The sequence below is a fragment of the Podarcis raffonei genome, chromosome 5 (genome assembly GCF_027172205.1).
Source record: "Podarcis raffonei isolate rPodRaf1 chromosome 5, rPodRaf1.pri, whole genome shotgun sequence".
Lineage (NCBI taxonomy): Eukaryota > Metazoa > Chordata > Lepidosauria > Squamata > Lacertidae > Podarcis > Podarcis raffonei.
In genome coordinates, this window is record NC_070606.1 from 27,658,224 (window position 1) to 27,675,367 (window position 17,144).

A 17,144-nucleotide genomic window follows, 5' to 3' on the forward strand; every position below is an offset into this window, starting at 1 on the left:
TAAAGTCCACTGAACCGTTTAAAACCCGAATTCTACAGCCAACTGTCACAACTTGAAACCTTCCAAGTTACATGTCATTTCTCCAGCAACAGCATAATTGCTAACTGGCAGACTGTCAACTAAAACCCAACACAATGTATCTCTCTGGCTTCAGTTAGGAATAAGACAATTTCCCACTCTCTGAGAAGTTTACTTACAATCCAACAGTGTTTAAAATAGAGCGTTCTTACGTTTACATTTCTTCAGATAAACACAGCTTTTTCATATCCTGACTATATTTGGGCAATTTAGCTGGAGTCATAAACTGCTGAACCACTTTAATGCACTTACCCTGTAAATAGTCCCCCCCCCTTACACTGATACCCTCTTAAACGAAAGTGAGCTCATGCCATACATTTTCCAGATGTACAATCTACAGAAATGTGCTTGCTAGTCAGGAATTTCCACCCATCAGTAAATACGGTAACATAGACACATGTTCATTGCTATGTGTGACAAAATGCACTTGCAAGGTGTGTGCATTTTACTCTGCAGAATTTATATCTATGCAGGAAATTGGATCGTAATGCAGCCGTAAGTTAGACAAATAAAAAGGGCGGGGTACAGGTAGAATTTGAAATCATTAGCAGTTCAATATATTAAGCTAAATTGCTCCCAGATAAAAGTATCTATCAAGTTAAATGTAAGGGGAACAAAGTAGATATCTAAGGCATTTTAACTTCATTTTCTTTTATTAGCAGAACATAAATAGATATGCTAAGGTAAACTGTATTTTATTCATGGATAGGTAGCCATGTTGGTCTGCCATAGTCAAAACAAAATAAAATAAAAAAATAAAAATTTAAAAATCCTTCCAGTAGCACCTGAGAGACCAACCAAGTTAGTTATTGGTATGAGCTTTCGTGTGCATGCATACTTCTTCAGATACAGTGGTACCTCGGGATGCAAATGGGATCCGTTCTGGAGCCCCGTTCACATCCTGAATAGAATGTAAGATGCGTCTGTGTGTGGGCGGGTTGCATTTTGCCGCTTCCGCGCATGCGCATTATGTCATTTTGAGCGTCTGCGCATGCGTGAACGGCGAAACCTGGATGTAACGCACTCCGTTACTTCTGGGTTGCTGCGGAGCGTAACTTGAAAACGCTCAACCTGAAGCACATTCAACCCGAGGTGTGACTGTACACTGAAACAGAAGTCACCAGACCCTTATATATAGTGAGAGGGTGGGGAGGGGTATTATTCAGAAGGGTGGTGGGAATGGGTGATTGGCTGATAAGTGTGGTAAACCTGTTGACCACTTAATGACTGCAATTGGTCTTACAGGAAAAAGCAAGGAGTGAGATGGCTAAAAATAACTTTATAATGTATAATGAGATAAGAATCCAATGTCTCTATTCAGACCAGGTCTCTCCATGGTTTTAAGTTTGGTAATAAGTTGCAATTCAGCAACTTCACTTTCCAGTCTATTTCTAAACAAAATTAAAAAATTCCTTCCAGTAGCACCTTAGACTACAGCAGACCAACACGGCTACCTACCTGTAACCAGTCTATTTCTAGTTACAGAAAGGTAACTTAAAACTTAAAACCAAACTTAAAACCATGGAGAGACCTGGTCTGAACAAAGACATTGGATTCTTATCTCATTATACATGACAAAGCCATTTTTCACCTTCTCACCCCTTGCTTTTTCCTGTAAGACCTATTGCAGTCGTTAAGAGTCGTCAACAGGCTCATCACAGCTATCTGCCAATCACCCATTCCCATCACCCTTCTGAGTAATACCCCTCCCCACCTTCTCACTATATAGAGGGATCTGGCAACTTCTGTTTCAAGTGTATCTGAAGAAGTGTGCATGCACACGAAAGCTCATACCAAGAACTAACTTAGTTGGTCTTTAAGGTGCTACTGGAAGGAAAAAATTTTTTTGTTCAGTCTATTTCTGAAATTCTTTTGTAATAAGACAGCCACTTTGAGATCTTGTATAGAATGTCCTGGGAGACTGAAGTGTTCTTCTACTGGTTTCTTTGTCTTGTGATTCCTGGTATTTTATTCAATCACTAAGAATAATTTTTAAAAGCAAATAGAAGGAGGATATGTAAGCACAAAGAGACTTCACTGCTGTCATGAAGAGAACAAAATGTGCATTATATTATGAAAAATGAACCTTAATTATTTTAAAAGGCAAATACCGTATTTTTTGCACCATAACACTCACTTTTTTACTCCTAAAAAGTAAGGGGAAATGTCTGTGCGTGTTATGGAGGGAATGCCTACGGGTGGCATGCCTACGGATTTTCCTCCTCTAAAAACTACGTGCGTGTTATGGTCGGGTGCGTGTTATAGAGCGAAAAATACGGTAATTCATTACTGTGGCAAGTGAAACAAAACAAAGATGCCAGAACTGATGCCCAGTACTAGATTTTAAGTTGCCCTGACAAAAGTCCAAAATACATGGATGACAGTGCGTGATCTGTATGTGACGTTTGCATCAAAGTAACCATATGCTTTTGCACAAACAAGTACTGAATTTGCACACAGATTAATTTTGCTGATTTAGAGAATTTTAGATTTTAAATAATGACAGATATATAATTAAATTTACTGCTTCAAGCCTGCAGGCTTCCTATAGACATCTGGTTGGCCACTATGGGAACATAGTTCCCATATGCTAGGCCTCTGGTCCGATCCAGCAGGGCTCTTAACAATTTTCTGGTTACCAAAAAAAAAACCACTCCCAAATACCAGTGTTTCATTAGATGCTTTCAAGGTGAGCAATGGGTTGCAACTTGTTTATTCTCCAGACATGGAACTCTGTGAGGGGTAAACTACAGTGCCCAGAATTCTTTGAGGGAAAGAATGTGTTTCAAATATGCTTTAAAGGTATACTATGCACTCAGTGTCCTGAGCACAGACAGCTCAGGCTTACAGCTTTCATTTCTGGAGGACATTTTACAGATCTTTCTCTAAACTCCACAAAACCAAGCTAGAGGTCTAAGAAGGGATGGGTGCAAAGCCAACCTAGGTTATGCCAAATAACTCAAATCACCTCCAGAGTCCAATTAAATACATTTATCCAAGAACCAAGCATAAAGTAATTCAGAAGTGGGGAATTGCAAGAATGAAAAGAAAACAAAATCAACTAGCTAAGCTTTACATATATGGAAGTCAAAAATAGGCAAAACAAAAAAGTGGTCCAAAACAGCTTGCAGATAAGTGAACGGAAGCTGGCCACATTTGCTGCCCACACAAAGAACAAAGGAATTGGGTTTTCCCATTTATTTCAAATAAGTGTGTGGGGACATTCTCCAAGGGGGGGGGGATTAAAATCTCCAATCAGATGGCTTCATGTGCCTTTATTAACTATTTGCTGAATCAGGGGGAGGGGGAGGCAACATTTGAATGTGGAATGATGTAGATCCACTTTCTCCAACCTGGTATGCTCCAATTATTTTGTACTACTGGCTGTGGCTGATGGTAGGCATCTGCAGCCCACGAAGTTGGAGAAGACTGATATTGGTTTTTTGTATCTATAGAGACTGAGGACACTCATATGTCTAGGCTTGTCGCTTTGTTCAGGGCCTTACTATATAGGGAGTCTTTCATCACAACCACCAGCATTCCATCATGGATACCAAAGGAACGTACATGGAGTTCCCTGGTAGGCACTGACCAGACCCAGGCCTGCTTAACTTTGGCTTGATGATGGGCTCATGTGTCTTCACTCCATACTATGGGCCTCTCAAGATATCAGCACACCCATGGAACATCAAAGGAAAGTATGTATAAAAAACAAGTTTGGCTTTGGATAGAGAACATAGATTCACAGAGCTGGAAGGAACCCCAAGGGTCATCTAGCTGGGGGGGGGGCAGGTATCAGGTACATCTCCTCACTGTATATTACATTCAAAAGTGACAAGAGATTAATTATATCATCATTGCAAGCATACCCTCAAGAGCAGAGTTCCTGCACCTTCAGAACCATGGCTGGCACACACAAAAACCAATCAAGTGTCCTGAATGCTGGCGTACTCTGACTTCACTGCTTGCACTAAGCAGAAAGTTCTGTTGACCAAAGTCTCGAGGGCAACACTAGAGAGGAATCAGGCAATCCCATAGTCAGATACAAGTTAAGTTCCAATGCAATGAGAAAGGTTCAAAGTCAAACCGTAAGGCCAGGTTCCTGTCTCTGAAGATGATCCAGGGTTAGAATCCTAAGGTTAGCATTGAAATCACAGTCTGGTGGAGTTCCCGAAACAGTCAAGAGAGGGTACATCAATGGTCAAAGCTGAGCAGACACAAGAGTCTCTCCCTTGCTTCTCTTTTTATTCCTCCCAATCTTATTTGATGCACCTTAGCGTGCTCCAGCTGAGTAGCTGTCTCTCTCCCCTTAATGAAGCATGTGATTACCTGCGGTGAGCTTAATCAAGCTAGTAAGCTGGGCTGTGTTCTCTTGCCTGCTTCAAGTCTCCTAAAGTGCACTTCCTGCTGTTCACAATTGCTCATTGCTTTTTGTGTTCGTGGAGAAGGGGGCATCTCCAGTTTTGGTGATGTGTCCACTTTCTCCTGGCTCCCGCAAACATCCTCTGATGCCCATTGAGTACCTCCTAAGTCCCCAGCCTCCTCTTCCCCATCTTCAGCTTGTCATGGTGTGTACCAATTATAGCTGCACCCCTTTGCTGGGATCCTCTTCCTTGGTGTCCTGCTAGTTCATAACATCAAGACTGTCAGATGGTTGGATTTTTATTTATTTATTTATTTGTAAAGAAGATCTATTGCGTCTAAAGTTACAATATTCTGTTCTGAAAGAAGTTCATAAGGAGCATCATAAGAAACCTGATTCTTTTGATTGTGCTTTCTGAATTAGCTTTGACAAAACGCAATTAACTAGAAACTAAATTTACTGGCTCGCCAAAAGCGTAACAGGAGGAGAGAGTATGGCCTAGCAGGTTATTGGGTCATTTCCCAATTCCTCTTCTTATACTCCTGTACAGACTTCATAGAATTATTTTCTGCAATGGCCTGCAGCCTAAATGTGGGATTACAATAATCCAACAATAATTAAGAGGGTGGTTGTGAGTGCAACCATGATTTCCACTTCTGGAATTTTGCAAGATTCCCTTTTCCAATTATTCCAAATTGGAACACCGCATCAAAGCAACAGTATGTCAAGCTTATACTTCCCATAATTATAAAATGACCTTCCATGTCTCTTCCTCCTGTCCTTTAAGTAATAGGAAACGGCAAAATTGATTTCCAAGAGGTGTTGTACATTCTGATACTGGAAGTCAACCTACCTTTACATATGATTGTGGCTGACCAACTTTTTAACAGCAATATTTAAGTCACTTAACAGGGAGAAAACCTAATTTTCTTTAATGGGCCTTCCTTCCAAATAAAAGCAGTGTAGGACTGCACTGTTAAGAGAGAAAGAAGCCTGTGTGTAGCTTGGCCCCCTCTCTGCATTGTTCCAACTGATTTTAATTTTCTATTCTTACACTGTTGCAAACCAGCAGCCTTTAGCCTTTTCAGATCTGGGACCCAAATTTAACTCAAACATGCATTTAGCTATCATTTCTTAATTGACAACAGCAGCACTGCAACCGTAGAAATACATTTTTAAAAATGTATTTATACGGTGGTAGTGCTCCTGCTGTGACCTAAGCTGCAATTAGGCTGTGGCCTGCTTTTAGGTACCAATCCACCAGTTGAAGATCAGTGTTCTGACCCACCTTGGAATGGAAACGAAATCCAATTAAAAAAATAATTCAGCAGCAATGGCAGCAGCACAGCACGTCACCCTCACAACATAAGTCATTTTGACCAGGTTTGTGCTTCTCTGTTACCCATCTAAATTAATAGCCACATGAAAGGTAGTTTAACTCCTTACTTTTACTGGCATCACAATCTGGTTAGTATTTCTATATACAAAATCTCACGGAAGAAACCCTGAAGCTGGTTCACACTAGTTTTTGTTGATACGTCCCATGCCCTCCGGCTGTACAAGAGGCAACATGAACAAGTACACACACACTTTCATCTTACTGGACATTTCCCAGGCTATATTTTTAAGCCAGAGGCACAGATAAACATCAGCTAATTTGGCTGAGATGGGTGCAGATTCTCAGATACAACTGCTTTCGAGTCTTCAGCGCAGCACAGGACTGCCCCAGGTTTGAAGAGGCCCTGGTCAAGGTGCCCTCCTCTCTCAATTTATTTTGATTTTTATTGGTTTTACATATAATCACATTTCATAACATCGTACCCTCTTATTTTGTCTCTTTGGCTAAACGAGCCTAACGACTTTTCTCCCTCCCATTTGATGGTTTACAAAATTAAACTTTACATCTTTACATTCTGCTTTGTTTCCTATCCTTGTTGTATCATTACATAAAATATTATATTACTCAACCTGAATAGGCAGCAATTTCATCTTACAAATCTTCAGAGAACCCTGCTAATGCTGTTAATTGCATATAAATTTGTTCTAGTCCTTTGGGAATGCTTGGTCTTGCTGGCTCCGGATTCTTCCTGTCAGTTTCGCCAGTTCTGCAAAGTCCATCAGCTTCATCTGCCACTCTTCTTTTGTTGGTAACTCCTGTTGTTTCCATCTTTGGCCTAACAAAATTCTTGCCACAGTTGTTGCATATAAGAACAATTTTTTATCTTGCCTCCCCACTATACCCAATAAAAAATGCTTCTGGTTTTTAAGCAAAAGTGTTTTTAGACATTTTCTTTTAACTCATTATATATCATTTTCCAGAAAGCTTTTACCTCTTTACATGTCCACCACATATGGTAAAAAGTACCTTCCTTTTCCTTACATTTCCAAAAAAATTGTTCTATGCATTTTGGCCAGTTTAACCAGTGTTAAATACCACCTATAGGTGCCCTCCTATCACTCCACAAAAATATTTACTGGGCCGCAAAGGAGAAAATGTCGGCAGTCTCTAGTGCTGAGCAGGAGCTCAGCCTCCTGTTGCAACCATCTTGATTTTTCTGGAATGCCTCTGGGGAAATATGGGGAGAGCAGCATTACGAGGTAATGAAGATGGGGATTGGCTACGTCACAGTGCTGGGCTCTAAAATATGTATTCCTCCACTCTCAAGAAAGGGAAGCTGGCTACAGCCACAGTAGGCTCTCTGAGGACCACAGACCCTGGGATTTGCCAGGAGCGGACACCAGACTTTATCACGGGCATGGGAACGCTGTCACGCCACCAGTGCCATGGCCAGTAAATTGAAGCCCGGAATGGGTTATTCAGATAAGGTGTGGCTCAGAAGGTACAGACTCCTCTTGAGCAATCCTTTTTAGCCTCTCAATCTCTCTGTGAGGTAGGTTAGGCTGAGAGTGTGTGACTGGCCTAAGATCACCCAGTGAGCCTCATGGCGCATGGGGATTCAAACAGCACGGGCAGGTCCATTAGGGGTCAGTTAGGATACGTGTGTGTGCCTTGCTTTGTGTGAGAGTGCGCCACAGATTATTGGCAAACAAAACTGTCACTTGAAAGTTGGATTATAAAAAATTTGCAGACATGCAATTTCCAATGGCAGGTGCTTTTTAAAAAAATAAAAATCCTCCATGTTATTTGCAGTCTGAAATGGTAGAAACCCAAAAACTCTGTTCCATGTGATTTAAGTGTATAAGCAACAAAAAATATGCATCTGGCTGAAGTCCAAATTCACAGCACAAGGGGAAGTTTTCTTCAACAGATTTAAAATCCTTATTTACACTCCAGGAATTAAGCATTAAACTAGTCTGTGATTTAGAAAAAAACAAAAACAGCCCCCTCCCCCCGAATACCAGGAAATAATCCTAGTGAATTACTTAATAGGTTGAGGAATTTGACTTGATACTTTAATATGTTGTCATGGCTTCTGCTTGTTTTGGAAGGAAGCAAACAGAATTATACATTCATTTAAATAAAGCTGGTATGACAGCTACAGCTCATTAAAGTCTGCTAAAACTGTCTCTGTTTAAACAGAAAGAAATGTATCCTCTTACATTAGGCTGAGATATGTTGCGTTAAGGCTACTGGCAAAAGGAACTGGCAATAAAGGTGTGTGAATCTTTCATTTAAGGGTAAAGGGCTTAGCTGTACTTTTTACCTGTATGTCATGCAGTGCTTTGCATCTCCTTTAGAAGGCTGAGCGTGCAGGCACTTGTAGCCGAGTTGCTCCCATGATGTGTCCCCACTTTTATATAAGACTACAAATTCCATCTCTGACAAACAGCCAACAAGGAACTGCCTTGCAGGAGACGACCAGTGCACATCTAGTTCCGCATTCCATTCCCAAGGGTCCAAGAGAGGTGCCTGCTCCAGTATGCTGCCACGACTGCTTCGTCACCTCTTCTTGCATGTCTACAAGCGTGCAAGGCTGACCAATAGCGAGTGCAGCCCTTGGAATAAAATGGCTAACCAGCCTCACTTTTAAGAATACTGATCTACCTCACAGTCCTGTCTATGAAGCTTCCTGACCACTAACAGAATAACGAACACCAAGTATTCTTGCTACTAGCGAAAGGTATGTTGAGATTTCAAGCACAGGAATGGAAGGTTGGGATTCACTCCAGCTCTTCTAGATGCCTCACAGCACTGCAAATAATCTCCATGTTTGCCCCAGCCCCCTTCTGCTGCCTCCAGTGCAATGGCTACTCTTTGCACAGAACAGGGATGGGGAACCTATGGTCCTCCAGATGTTGGAGTACAACTCCCATCATTCCTGCTCACTGGGACTGATGGGATCAAGAGTCCAGCATCTGGAGGACCATATGATGATGATGCTCACTGCCCCCTAGTGACCAAAGCCATTGAGAACTGAGCAGCATCCCTTCAAACTACTACTTCTTCTCTTCTTCTTCTTCTTCTTCTTCTTCTTCTTCTTCTTCTTCTGTGTCGCTTTTCATTCTAGGAACTCAATTTTACATATACAGATTAACAGCTAGGCCGTTAACAATCTAGCATACCACCCTCATTCCAAACTCTGTGCAAGGGAGGAATACAAACAATACAGTGGATACAAAAATAACCACTAAGCCCTACACAATCAGCTATGTTTTACCTTCTTGAGAATGGTAAAAAAATGTTCAGGGAGGGTTTTTCTCACTTGAAATGTGTTTTAGAAACAGTATCCAATCACTTCTAGTAGCAACGCTGGGAAAGAAAATGAGGTTCCACAGATTACATCTTAATCCACATAGCTGTTTCCATAAAATGTCAAGCAAACTACCATAACAATGCATTTTGGATTATCTGCCTCTCAGCTCTGCTCATGCTATGCAAACAAGTCTGCTGGTGAGATAACCAGATGACATTCACTGTAGCAGCATTTTTCTTCTTCTTAAAAGTAAGGGTGGCTGGTTAGTCTAGCAAGTTGAAACAGGAAATTAGAACAAGTGAAGAAGTGTCTACAGCACAGAGTGACTGCTACATCAGAGAGGAAACTGAGCAGCAGCTGATAGCTGTGGCTTTGCAACTCTGAGAAAGGTAGTGTGGTGATGTCAGAAGTATAAGGAGTCAACAACAATTCAACAAGATGCCTTGTTCTAGTTTGTAAGACAAGAAAAAAGAATCCCTTGATAGAATGGGAGTCCTAGTCTGAATGAGCTTCTCTAGCCTACAGATGACTGTATAAAAGTTGAGGTACAAATTCTTAGCTGCACAAATCTGCCAATACTTATTTGAATAAGAATGCATATCACTCTATCTTTTACTTGGTTTTCAGCTAATGAGTATCGGAAGACAAATGGGGGAGGATTCATCACAGCACACATAATTGATGCTCAAACTGGAATACAGGACTTCAGTTTTAGACAGCTTTCCCAAATTCAAGTTAAATTGCACTGTTTTGGCTTTTAAGCACCACAACAGAACCTCAACCGTTGTCCATCTATGTTCCACTGTTGCTTTCTAAGTTACAACCAACATAACATCATTTGTCGAAACACACACAAAACAAAACTACACAAGGAGAAAATGTTGGAGCAGAATTAGATGTTAAGCAGCCCGCGATAGACACAAGTTATTACTTTTAAGGAATAAATGCATTTTCTATTTGTTATATGGATAATCAAAAGCAATAATGGTGACTAACATGGACAATTTCTAGTCAGGTGAAATGTCACTTTTGACTACCCACCCAGGATGTGGAACACATTTCAAGTTGCACTCCAAGATCCCGGGTAAAGGAGAACCCCTTTTGACTGTGGCTTGTACCTGTGCCAAAATACCACTTAATCAAGGTTGAACATGGAGGGGAGAATTTCATGGAATTGGTTAGAGTTGCACTTCTATGGCTCATTTGCCAATTCTGGTTCACAAGGAACCAGGCTTCCACCTGGCTCTATGGCTGCTCAAGAGAAGCAACCAAAACAGAGAGAGCTGGTTCACATGGTGTGGTGAGCCAAATCTTGATTTGGGGAGACCACATAAATTTGCGGGCTCCTGGAGAGGTGCTTTCAGCTGCTTTCCTCCTCCCTAGTCCTTTCCCCCGTTAAGCTGTGGGAAGCTAACCCAAGGTTTGGTGCAGCAGGTCATCCAAACTGGGATCTGTGGTCAAGCTCCCTCCTTACCACAAGCTGCAGCCAAGAGTTTTTCAACACCACGTGGTTATTTTTGGATTCATATTTTGTGCCGTCGAAATGGCCTGATCTGTGGTTTGATGGTGGCTTAAGGGGAATTCCATGTAAGAGCTGTGCAAATTCAGGCTTGATTTTTGTTGTTGTTGCTTTTTAAAAAATTAATCCCCATTATGTAAAAGCTGTTGAGCAGGAGCACCAAAAAAAAAGCACCTGCGTAAGTAGATAGGTGCCCTATCGAGGGGGAAAAAGTGACACTTTGTTACACTGCAAAGTGAAACCAAACAATTTATTTGTGCTAAATGAATGGAAAGAATGTATTTCAGAATACATTTCTTTATACATTGTACCGGCTTATGCTGCTAAATATGCATTTGCTATTGTCATCTAACTTTTCTCTGCAATCTGTTCCTTTTCTACCAAGCAATACAACATTTTCGGCTGTTACACCTATATGCTGCTATAATGTGCACCTTCAATCATATTTTCTTCTGATTTTTCTTTGAATGCTTAAAATATTGGTTCAAACATTCAGGAGGGGGGTGTCACACAATATATTTTAAACAAGGGAGGGGGGGGAAATCAGCCTTTTTAATACAAATTGCTTTTCTAAAGCAGAAATTGGAGAGCACACTTTAATCAGCCACAAGGATCTTGTTGGCAGAACCACACTTACAGAAGATCATTGTGATGAAAACAACAGTACGGACAGTTTTACAGGTCAACATGAATGAGAAATGAAACAATCAACTTTTAAGGTCCATGGATCAATACATTCTATATACTCTGACAAGTCAGGCTTCCCACATTGTACTTCAGACTGTACCACACACTGGAGAAAAGGTATGGATTTGTCAATGTATGTTTGCTGCTGTATCAGAAAATTAAGGGATAAAATTTAAAAAAAAAGTGAGTTTGGGCATTAAGGTGTCAGACTTTCACTTTTGCACTAAAAGCTGTATCTTTTTATTACTGAACTGTAGTGCTGATTTACTTTATATGCTTGAAACACACTATAATATTTAGGAGTTCGTAACATACAGCTCGTGCCTGTAATTTTATATGCAAGTTGTCATGAAAAAATATAAAAAGCTGTCCCTTTTATTTTACAAACCTAGAAGCCTGGGGTGAAAGAAAAAAATATATATTTAAGCTTTGGGAGCTCAGCAAAGCAATGCCATAATACCAAACAAAGTAGCAAATGTTCCAGCCAGAGGATGGACAGACATGTAAGTTCAAGTAAAACACTGATGGAATTTTTATTTTATTTTAAATTTAGTGTTGCAGATCCACAACACTGGCTGCGTTTTACGGCAACTTCAAATATAGCACGCTTCCTACGTGGAAAGCACATCCATGTTTAAAAAAAAACAACCCACCATGAAAACCACCACATGTATTCATGTGATTATCTACATGCAGGTTTCATGTTTCCCCCACCCCCTTGGCACAGAAGGGATTTCCATGTAGGAGATGTGCTAACATTTGAACCTTGGACAAACTTGTACAACACAATTAAACAGTGAAGCCTCAAAAACTTCAGTGCAAATAAGTCAAATCCAAATATACCATTGTAAGCCTTTGGCTTGTAGTAAACTGCTCTGTGTTATGAGTCCAACTCGGAATACAGATTTGCTGAGCACATGCACTAAGGCTGAGAAGAAGGATGCATTGAATGTTGAAAAGTGGCTGGCGACTGGACTGCAGGCTGCACAGGGGGTGGCGGAGGTGGAGGGGCAGGCTGCAGTGGGGTCTGTGTATTGGGAGAAGGAGGAGGAGTGGGACGCTTGAATTTGTCAGGGCTGTTGCTTCTTCGGGGTGATGGTCTCTGTGAAAGAAAACAACAGAGCCAAAGTTTTGACTAGCATAGACTCATGTTACAAGACAGGGACACTCTTGCCTTTTGACACACTTAAACTCAAAATCATTCCTGGTGGGGAAATTCAAACAGGGAAAAAGCTAACCTATGGGTCTCAAGCTGGCCTTTTGTACATAGCCCTCTGTCCTCTTAGCAGGATACTGCTGTCGTATAACGTGCCCCAATGTTAACTGTATTTTTGTTTTAATGTTAAAGAGAAACTGTTACAGATATAAGCAATCAGAGGTCAAGGACTCCAAGGCTTCCCATCATAGCTCCTGACCTCACTCCATCCAATACTTGGACCACTTTTTCTCCAGATGATACTCAGGGAGAGGGCTGTTTCAAAACCTGCCCCTCAAGACTGATCAGCAACAGAGGCTCTATCAAGGATTCTCCCCTTATACCCGTCACTGCTCTCAACTCTCACAAAGCCTTTATTACTGTTTGCATTCGGTGAAAGGCCTATGGAGCCCTTTACCAGAGTTTTGTGCAGGAGTGAGTCAACAGGTACAGTTACTGTTGCTACCCTTCTCCCTTTGTGGCTGAGCAGTGAATCATCATTATCATCATCGCTCCACAATTGCATTGTGGAGGGCTGGGCTAGATGACCCTTGGGGTCCCTCCCAACTCTATAATACTATGAGTCTACGAAATGTTTTCTAGGAAAACTGAGGAAACAGAATGGAACTAAGAATGGAATCAAAAGCTTGAAAACTATTGTCCAAAATGGAAAGAACTGCAAGGGATGGACGATTTGCTTGTCGAGGAACCCAATACGAAGTGGGCTTCCCAGGTTTTTATTAGAAGAAAGACTGAGCATTGGTGGGCCTTGCAGACTCGGAGCCAATAAGTAAGTATGTTGGGCCAGCTCTGAGGCTGCCTGGCTTTTCAGACCAGAATACACTCAGACAGCTGGCGGTCTTAACAAAGAGGTCTAATCTTTCTAGTCTATTTGGCAGAAAATGGGTGAAAGTACACAATGACTGAATGACTTGTAGGATATCTACAAGCACACCTAATCCTGGAAAAATATGGGATGATTCATCTGTCAAGGTGGTGAAAGATGTGAAAAGCAGCATTCTCTCTTGGGGAGCAGGAATGGCTTTCATCGTATCACTGCTCTGATCCTCAATGTAGCCAAGCTTCTTTCTTCCACCACTTTCATTTCTAACACTTGCTGCTCCTGGTACTAGTTCTCCTCTTCTTTTAAAAAAACTTTTTATTTAAGTAGAAAGCAGTTAATAAGCTGAAAGTTATAGGAAACCATAGCAGCTGAACTGGTGCATGAAAGGCACTGATGGAGGGAGGGAGGTCATCCTGCCCCCAAATCTGAGCCACGCTATCTTGCAGCAACACAGCCATCTATAGGTCACAGTCATTACTGATTTTGGAAGTGAGGGAGGAAGGCATGCACTATTCTTTATACTGGAGCAAAAATCTAAATGTTTTAGCTAGTGCAAAAATGGAAGCATGGAATGAATGGTGGTCTGGTTGAAGACACTTAAATGGAACCAGCATAGAATGTATATTCCCCCTCCCCCCCAAAAAATGTGCAAGAGATATGAAGTTCAGTTCTTAAATACTCACTGTAATACCATGGGATGGTCCCATATGCTGCACATGAAGGCCTGGGTTGTTATAATAAGACACGCCGGCTCTGGTGTGTGGAGTTGGGGGAGTAAAGCCAACTGTGTGACTTGCATACGAGAGACCTAAAATAATGAAAGCGGGACGGTGTAGGTTTACAAATGCTAATGTGCTCAGTTACCAAGACACCCAGCACCTTATAAAAAAGAAAGCAACAGGCATTATCTCCTAACCTGAGCAAACTGCCTTTGAACACCTGTTTGCACAATTATTATGCTTAGTGGAATTGACAAAGCAAGATATGACTGAGTTATTTTAATTTCTAGCCTGCCCCATTCCAAGCACTTAGCACCATATTTGTCACACAGTTGGGTCCTGCACATCTGCTTCTCACCACCAACAGCTGGGCTTCCTAAGCTACACTGAAGGGTTATTTAAAATGAAGAAAAAAGGACAAAACTTACAAACAAATTTAGTAAAAAAGTATGCATTCCAATACGTCCATGCATTAAAAATGCTTCAATCCCATTTACTGGCTAATTACACACAAAAGCTCTGACGGAATTCAGGACACATCACAAGTTTCCGCTGAATGCTTTTGTAAAAAGAAAGATTAGATAAATATAAATATTATCACAATACATTTAAAAATAAAGAAGAAAGCGGTGCATATATTTACCAGGTGATATAGGTCTGCTAGAACTTGGTGAAGGTGTATATGGAATTGGACTGGACACAGTGCGTGGTCTTAATCCTTGTGCAGACATCTCATTAAAATATCTATTTTAAGAGATAAACACGGATGAGTTTCCTCTTTCCAAGAACTATTGCTTAAGTTTTATTTTTAGGTTCCCCTCCAGCATATGTCCTGTGTACCATGAGACAAATACTGGAAGATACTAGAGCAGCATCAGTAGTTAGCAAGGCTGCAATGTTTAGTTAAATCATTGGTGAACTAACGTGAACGCAGGAGTACACTCCCTTCCTATGGTTTCCAGCAACTGGAAAGTTTTATTATCTCTGACCGTGGAGGTGGAGCATAGCCATTGGGGCTAGTAGCCATGGATAGCCTTATCCTAAATGAGTTTCTCTAATCCTCTTCTAAATAAAGCCGTCTAGGTTGGCGACCAACTAGTTTTAAAAGGTTTTTAAAGTAGTCATTTATTTTACAAAAGTACCGACGCAAGAACTAATGGTGGCAAGCACCATTTCCAGAAAGACAAGGCCTCCCTTCAATGACAAAGCAAGGAAAGCTCTACCGCAGTGTGCTTATGTGTGTTTGCTTTCTTTCCGAGAAATTGTTCATAAGCAAATTTATGCGTATCAGTTGAAGCCAGTGCAGTGACCAAATGCAGAAGGGACTTGGATTTATCTGACCGGGTGCCAGCCATAACAGATCTAGTGTGTGCTCCTTCCTTTCGGCAGTCCTCAACACAGACTAGCTTAATTCACAAATGACCTGGTTGCCAGGAGGTGCACCATGAAGTCACTACTCAAAAGTAACTGAGAAGAGTGGTCAGTTTTTAGAAGCTCAAATCTTGTTATGCTCTGGCCTGAATGGCTCGACTGTTACTTTGATTTTATATATATCATTTGCTAAGTTATCCCTAAACTGGACAGCTGCCCAAAACATCAGACTTGTGTCACAACGCTCCCCCCTACAGCTAATTACAACTTACCTTGTCTCCCAGTATCATTATGCTGTGTCTCTTCCCTCCCCAGCTCCACCAGGTCGGCTGACGTGGAGGGAAATGCACAGCGTAATAATATGGGACATAAGGGACAGTGTCCAATACATGATAGAGGGGGGAAACTTGACAAGGGATGTCATTTTTATGGCAGTACCATTTTTAGAAACCTGGTTTTTAGACTGCTTTTGATTTCTTACTGCAGCACCTAAATATACGGGCAACACAAACCTCTCATCATCCATTTCCAAACTCGATTCACTTTCTGACAGCTGTCTGCACAAGGCTTCTCTTCGCTCCATCTCTCTCTGTAATTTTCTTTGGAGCCTTAAGTTCTCTTCTCTCATGTGGCGTTCTTCCTCCAAATACTGTGCCATCTTCTCTGAATCTGAAGAATCAAAAATTTGATCAGCCTTTTTATTACTAAACTCACGTTTTGTTCTGGAGGCATAGTCAAATACAGGTTGATGTTTAGAGTTCAGATCTTGCCTTTTCCAAGTGATGAGAATGTGGATTGATTTGATCCAATCTGACCCCCATTTGACAAGTTCATACGTAGCAGAGATGCAGAGTTTATTGTAAAGGGAAAATGGAAGTTTTTGGTCTTTTTGGTCATGCAAGCTTATTTGCAAGCATTAAATGATGGGTTAGGTCAATGATAGGAACCTGTGGTCCTCCAGATGTTATGGACTACAACTCCCACCATCGCTGACCATGGGCCATACTAGCTAGGTCTAATGGGAGCTGGAATCCAACAACATCTGGAGGGCCAAAGGCTTCCCATTCTGGGTTAAAATGGTAGTCTGAACTAGATCTGTTGCTCCATTTTCAAGCAGCAGTACAGAAAGACTCTCCACTTTGAAGAAGTGATGAAATTAGAACCAGGCATTCAGCCAGAAGCTTTAATTTTGGAGAGAGAGCTGCCTGCTGGACAGCAGTGGTTTGCCATTACTACATTAATGAGAAAAACTGTTTGGAGCGAGACGTCATTTAAAATGTATTACCCTTTTAAAAGGATAATTTAAAACCTTGAAACCCTTTCACACTTACAGAAATCCCCAAGTGCACAAGGCATGATTTATCTATTTGCATTTGTTGACTCCCTCTCCCATCTCCCTGGGATTTCACCCAATTTATTTTCACAAAAAGAGTAGACGGTTAGTAACTAAGTAGTTGATGGTTTGACCCCTCCTCCCTATACCAGAAATTTGGTTCGTTGCTAGTAATAGTGCCTAATATTTAAAATCATTAAATTATTAAAAAATAACTAGCAAGATGTTGTGGTGTGTTATAGAGACATGAAAGGGGGAAATCATCATTATCCTCACCAGCACATAAGCATCCCCCCAACCCTTAATTCTGGTTCACTGCTAACAATATTAGTGACGCTGCTGTGTCTTATGGGGAGGTAAGAGGGACCACCAGCATCCTG

The 17,144-nt window shown here is 41.2% G+C and overlaps 2 protein-coding genes across 2 annotated transcripts in view; both read right to left on the reverse strand.

Annotated features, from left to right (window-relative positions):
- Window positions 1-17,144, reverse strand: part of SLC16A9 (solute carrier family 16 member 9) — a 54,313-nt gene that overhangs the window by 26,460 nt on the left and 10,709 nt on the right. The gene's annotated exons all lie outside the window — the stretch shown is intronic.
- CCDC6 (coiled-coil domain containing 6) overlaps window positions 12,012-17,144 on the reverse strand; it is a 35,216-nt gene continuing 30,083 nt past the window's right edge. The window contains exons 6-9 of the mRNA XM_053388337.1: window positions 15,944-16,100; window positions 14,704-14,804; window positions 14,025-14,149; window positions 12,012-12,404 (exon numbers count right to left, since the gene is read on the reverse strand). Of these exons, the coding sequence (XP_053244312.1) occupies window positions 12,225-12,404; window positions 14,025-14,149; window positions 14,704-14,804; window positions 15,944-16,100 (563 nt within the window). The 3' untranslated portion in view covers window positions 12,012-12,224. The remainder of the gene's footprint in view (window positions 12,405-14,024; window positions 14,150-14,703; window positions 14,805-15,943; window positions 16,101-17,144) is intronic.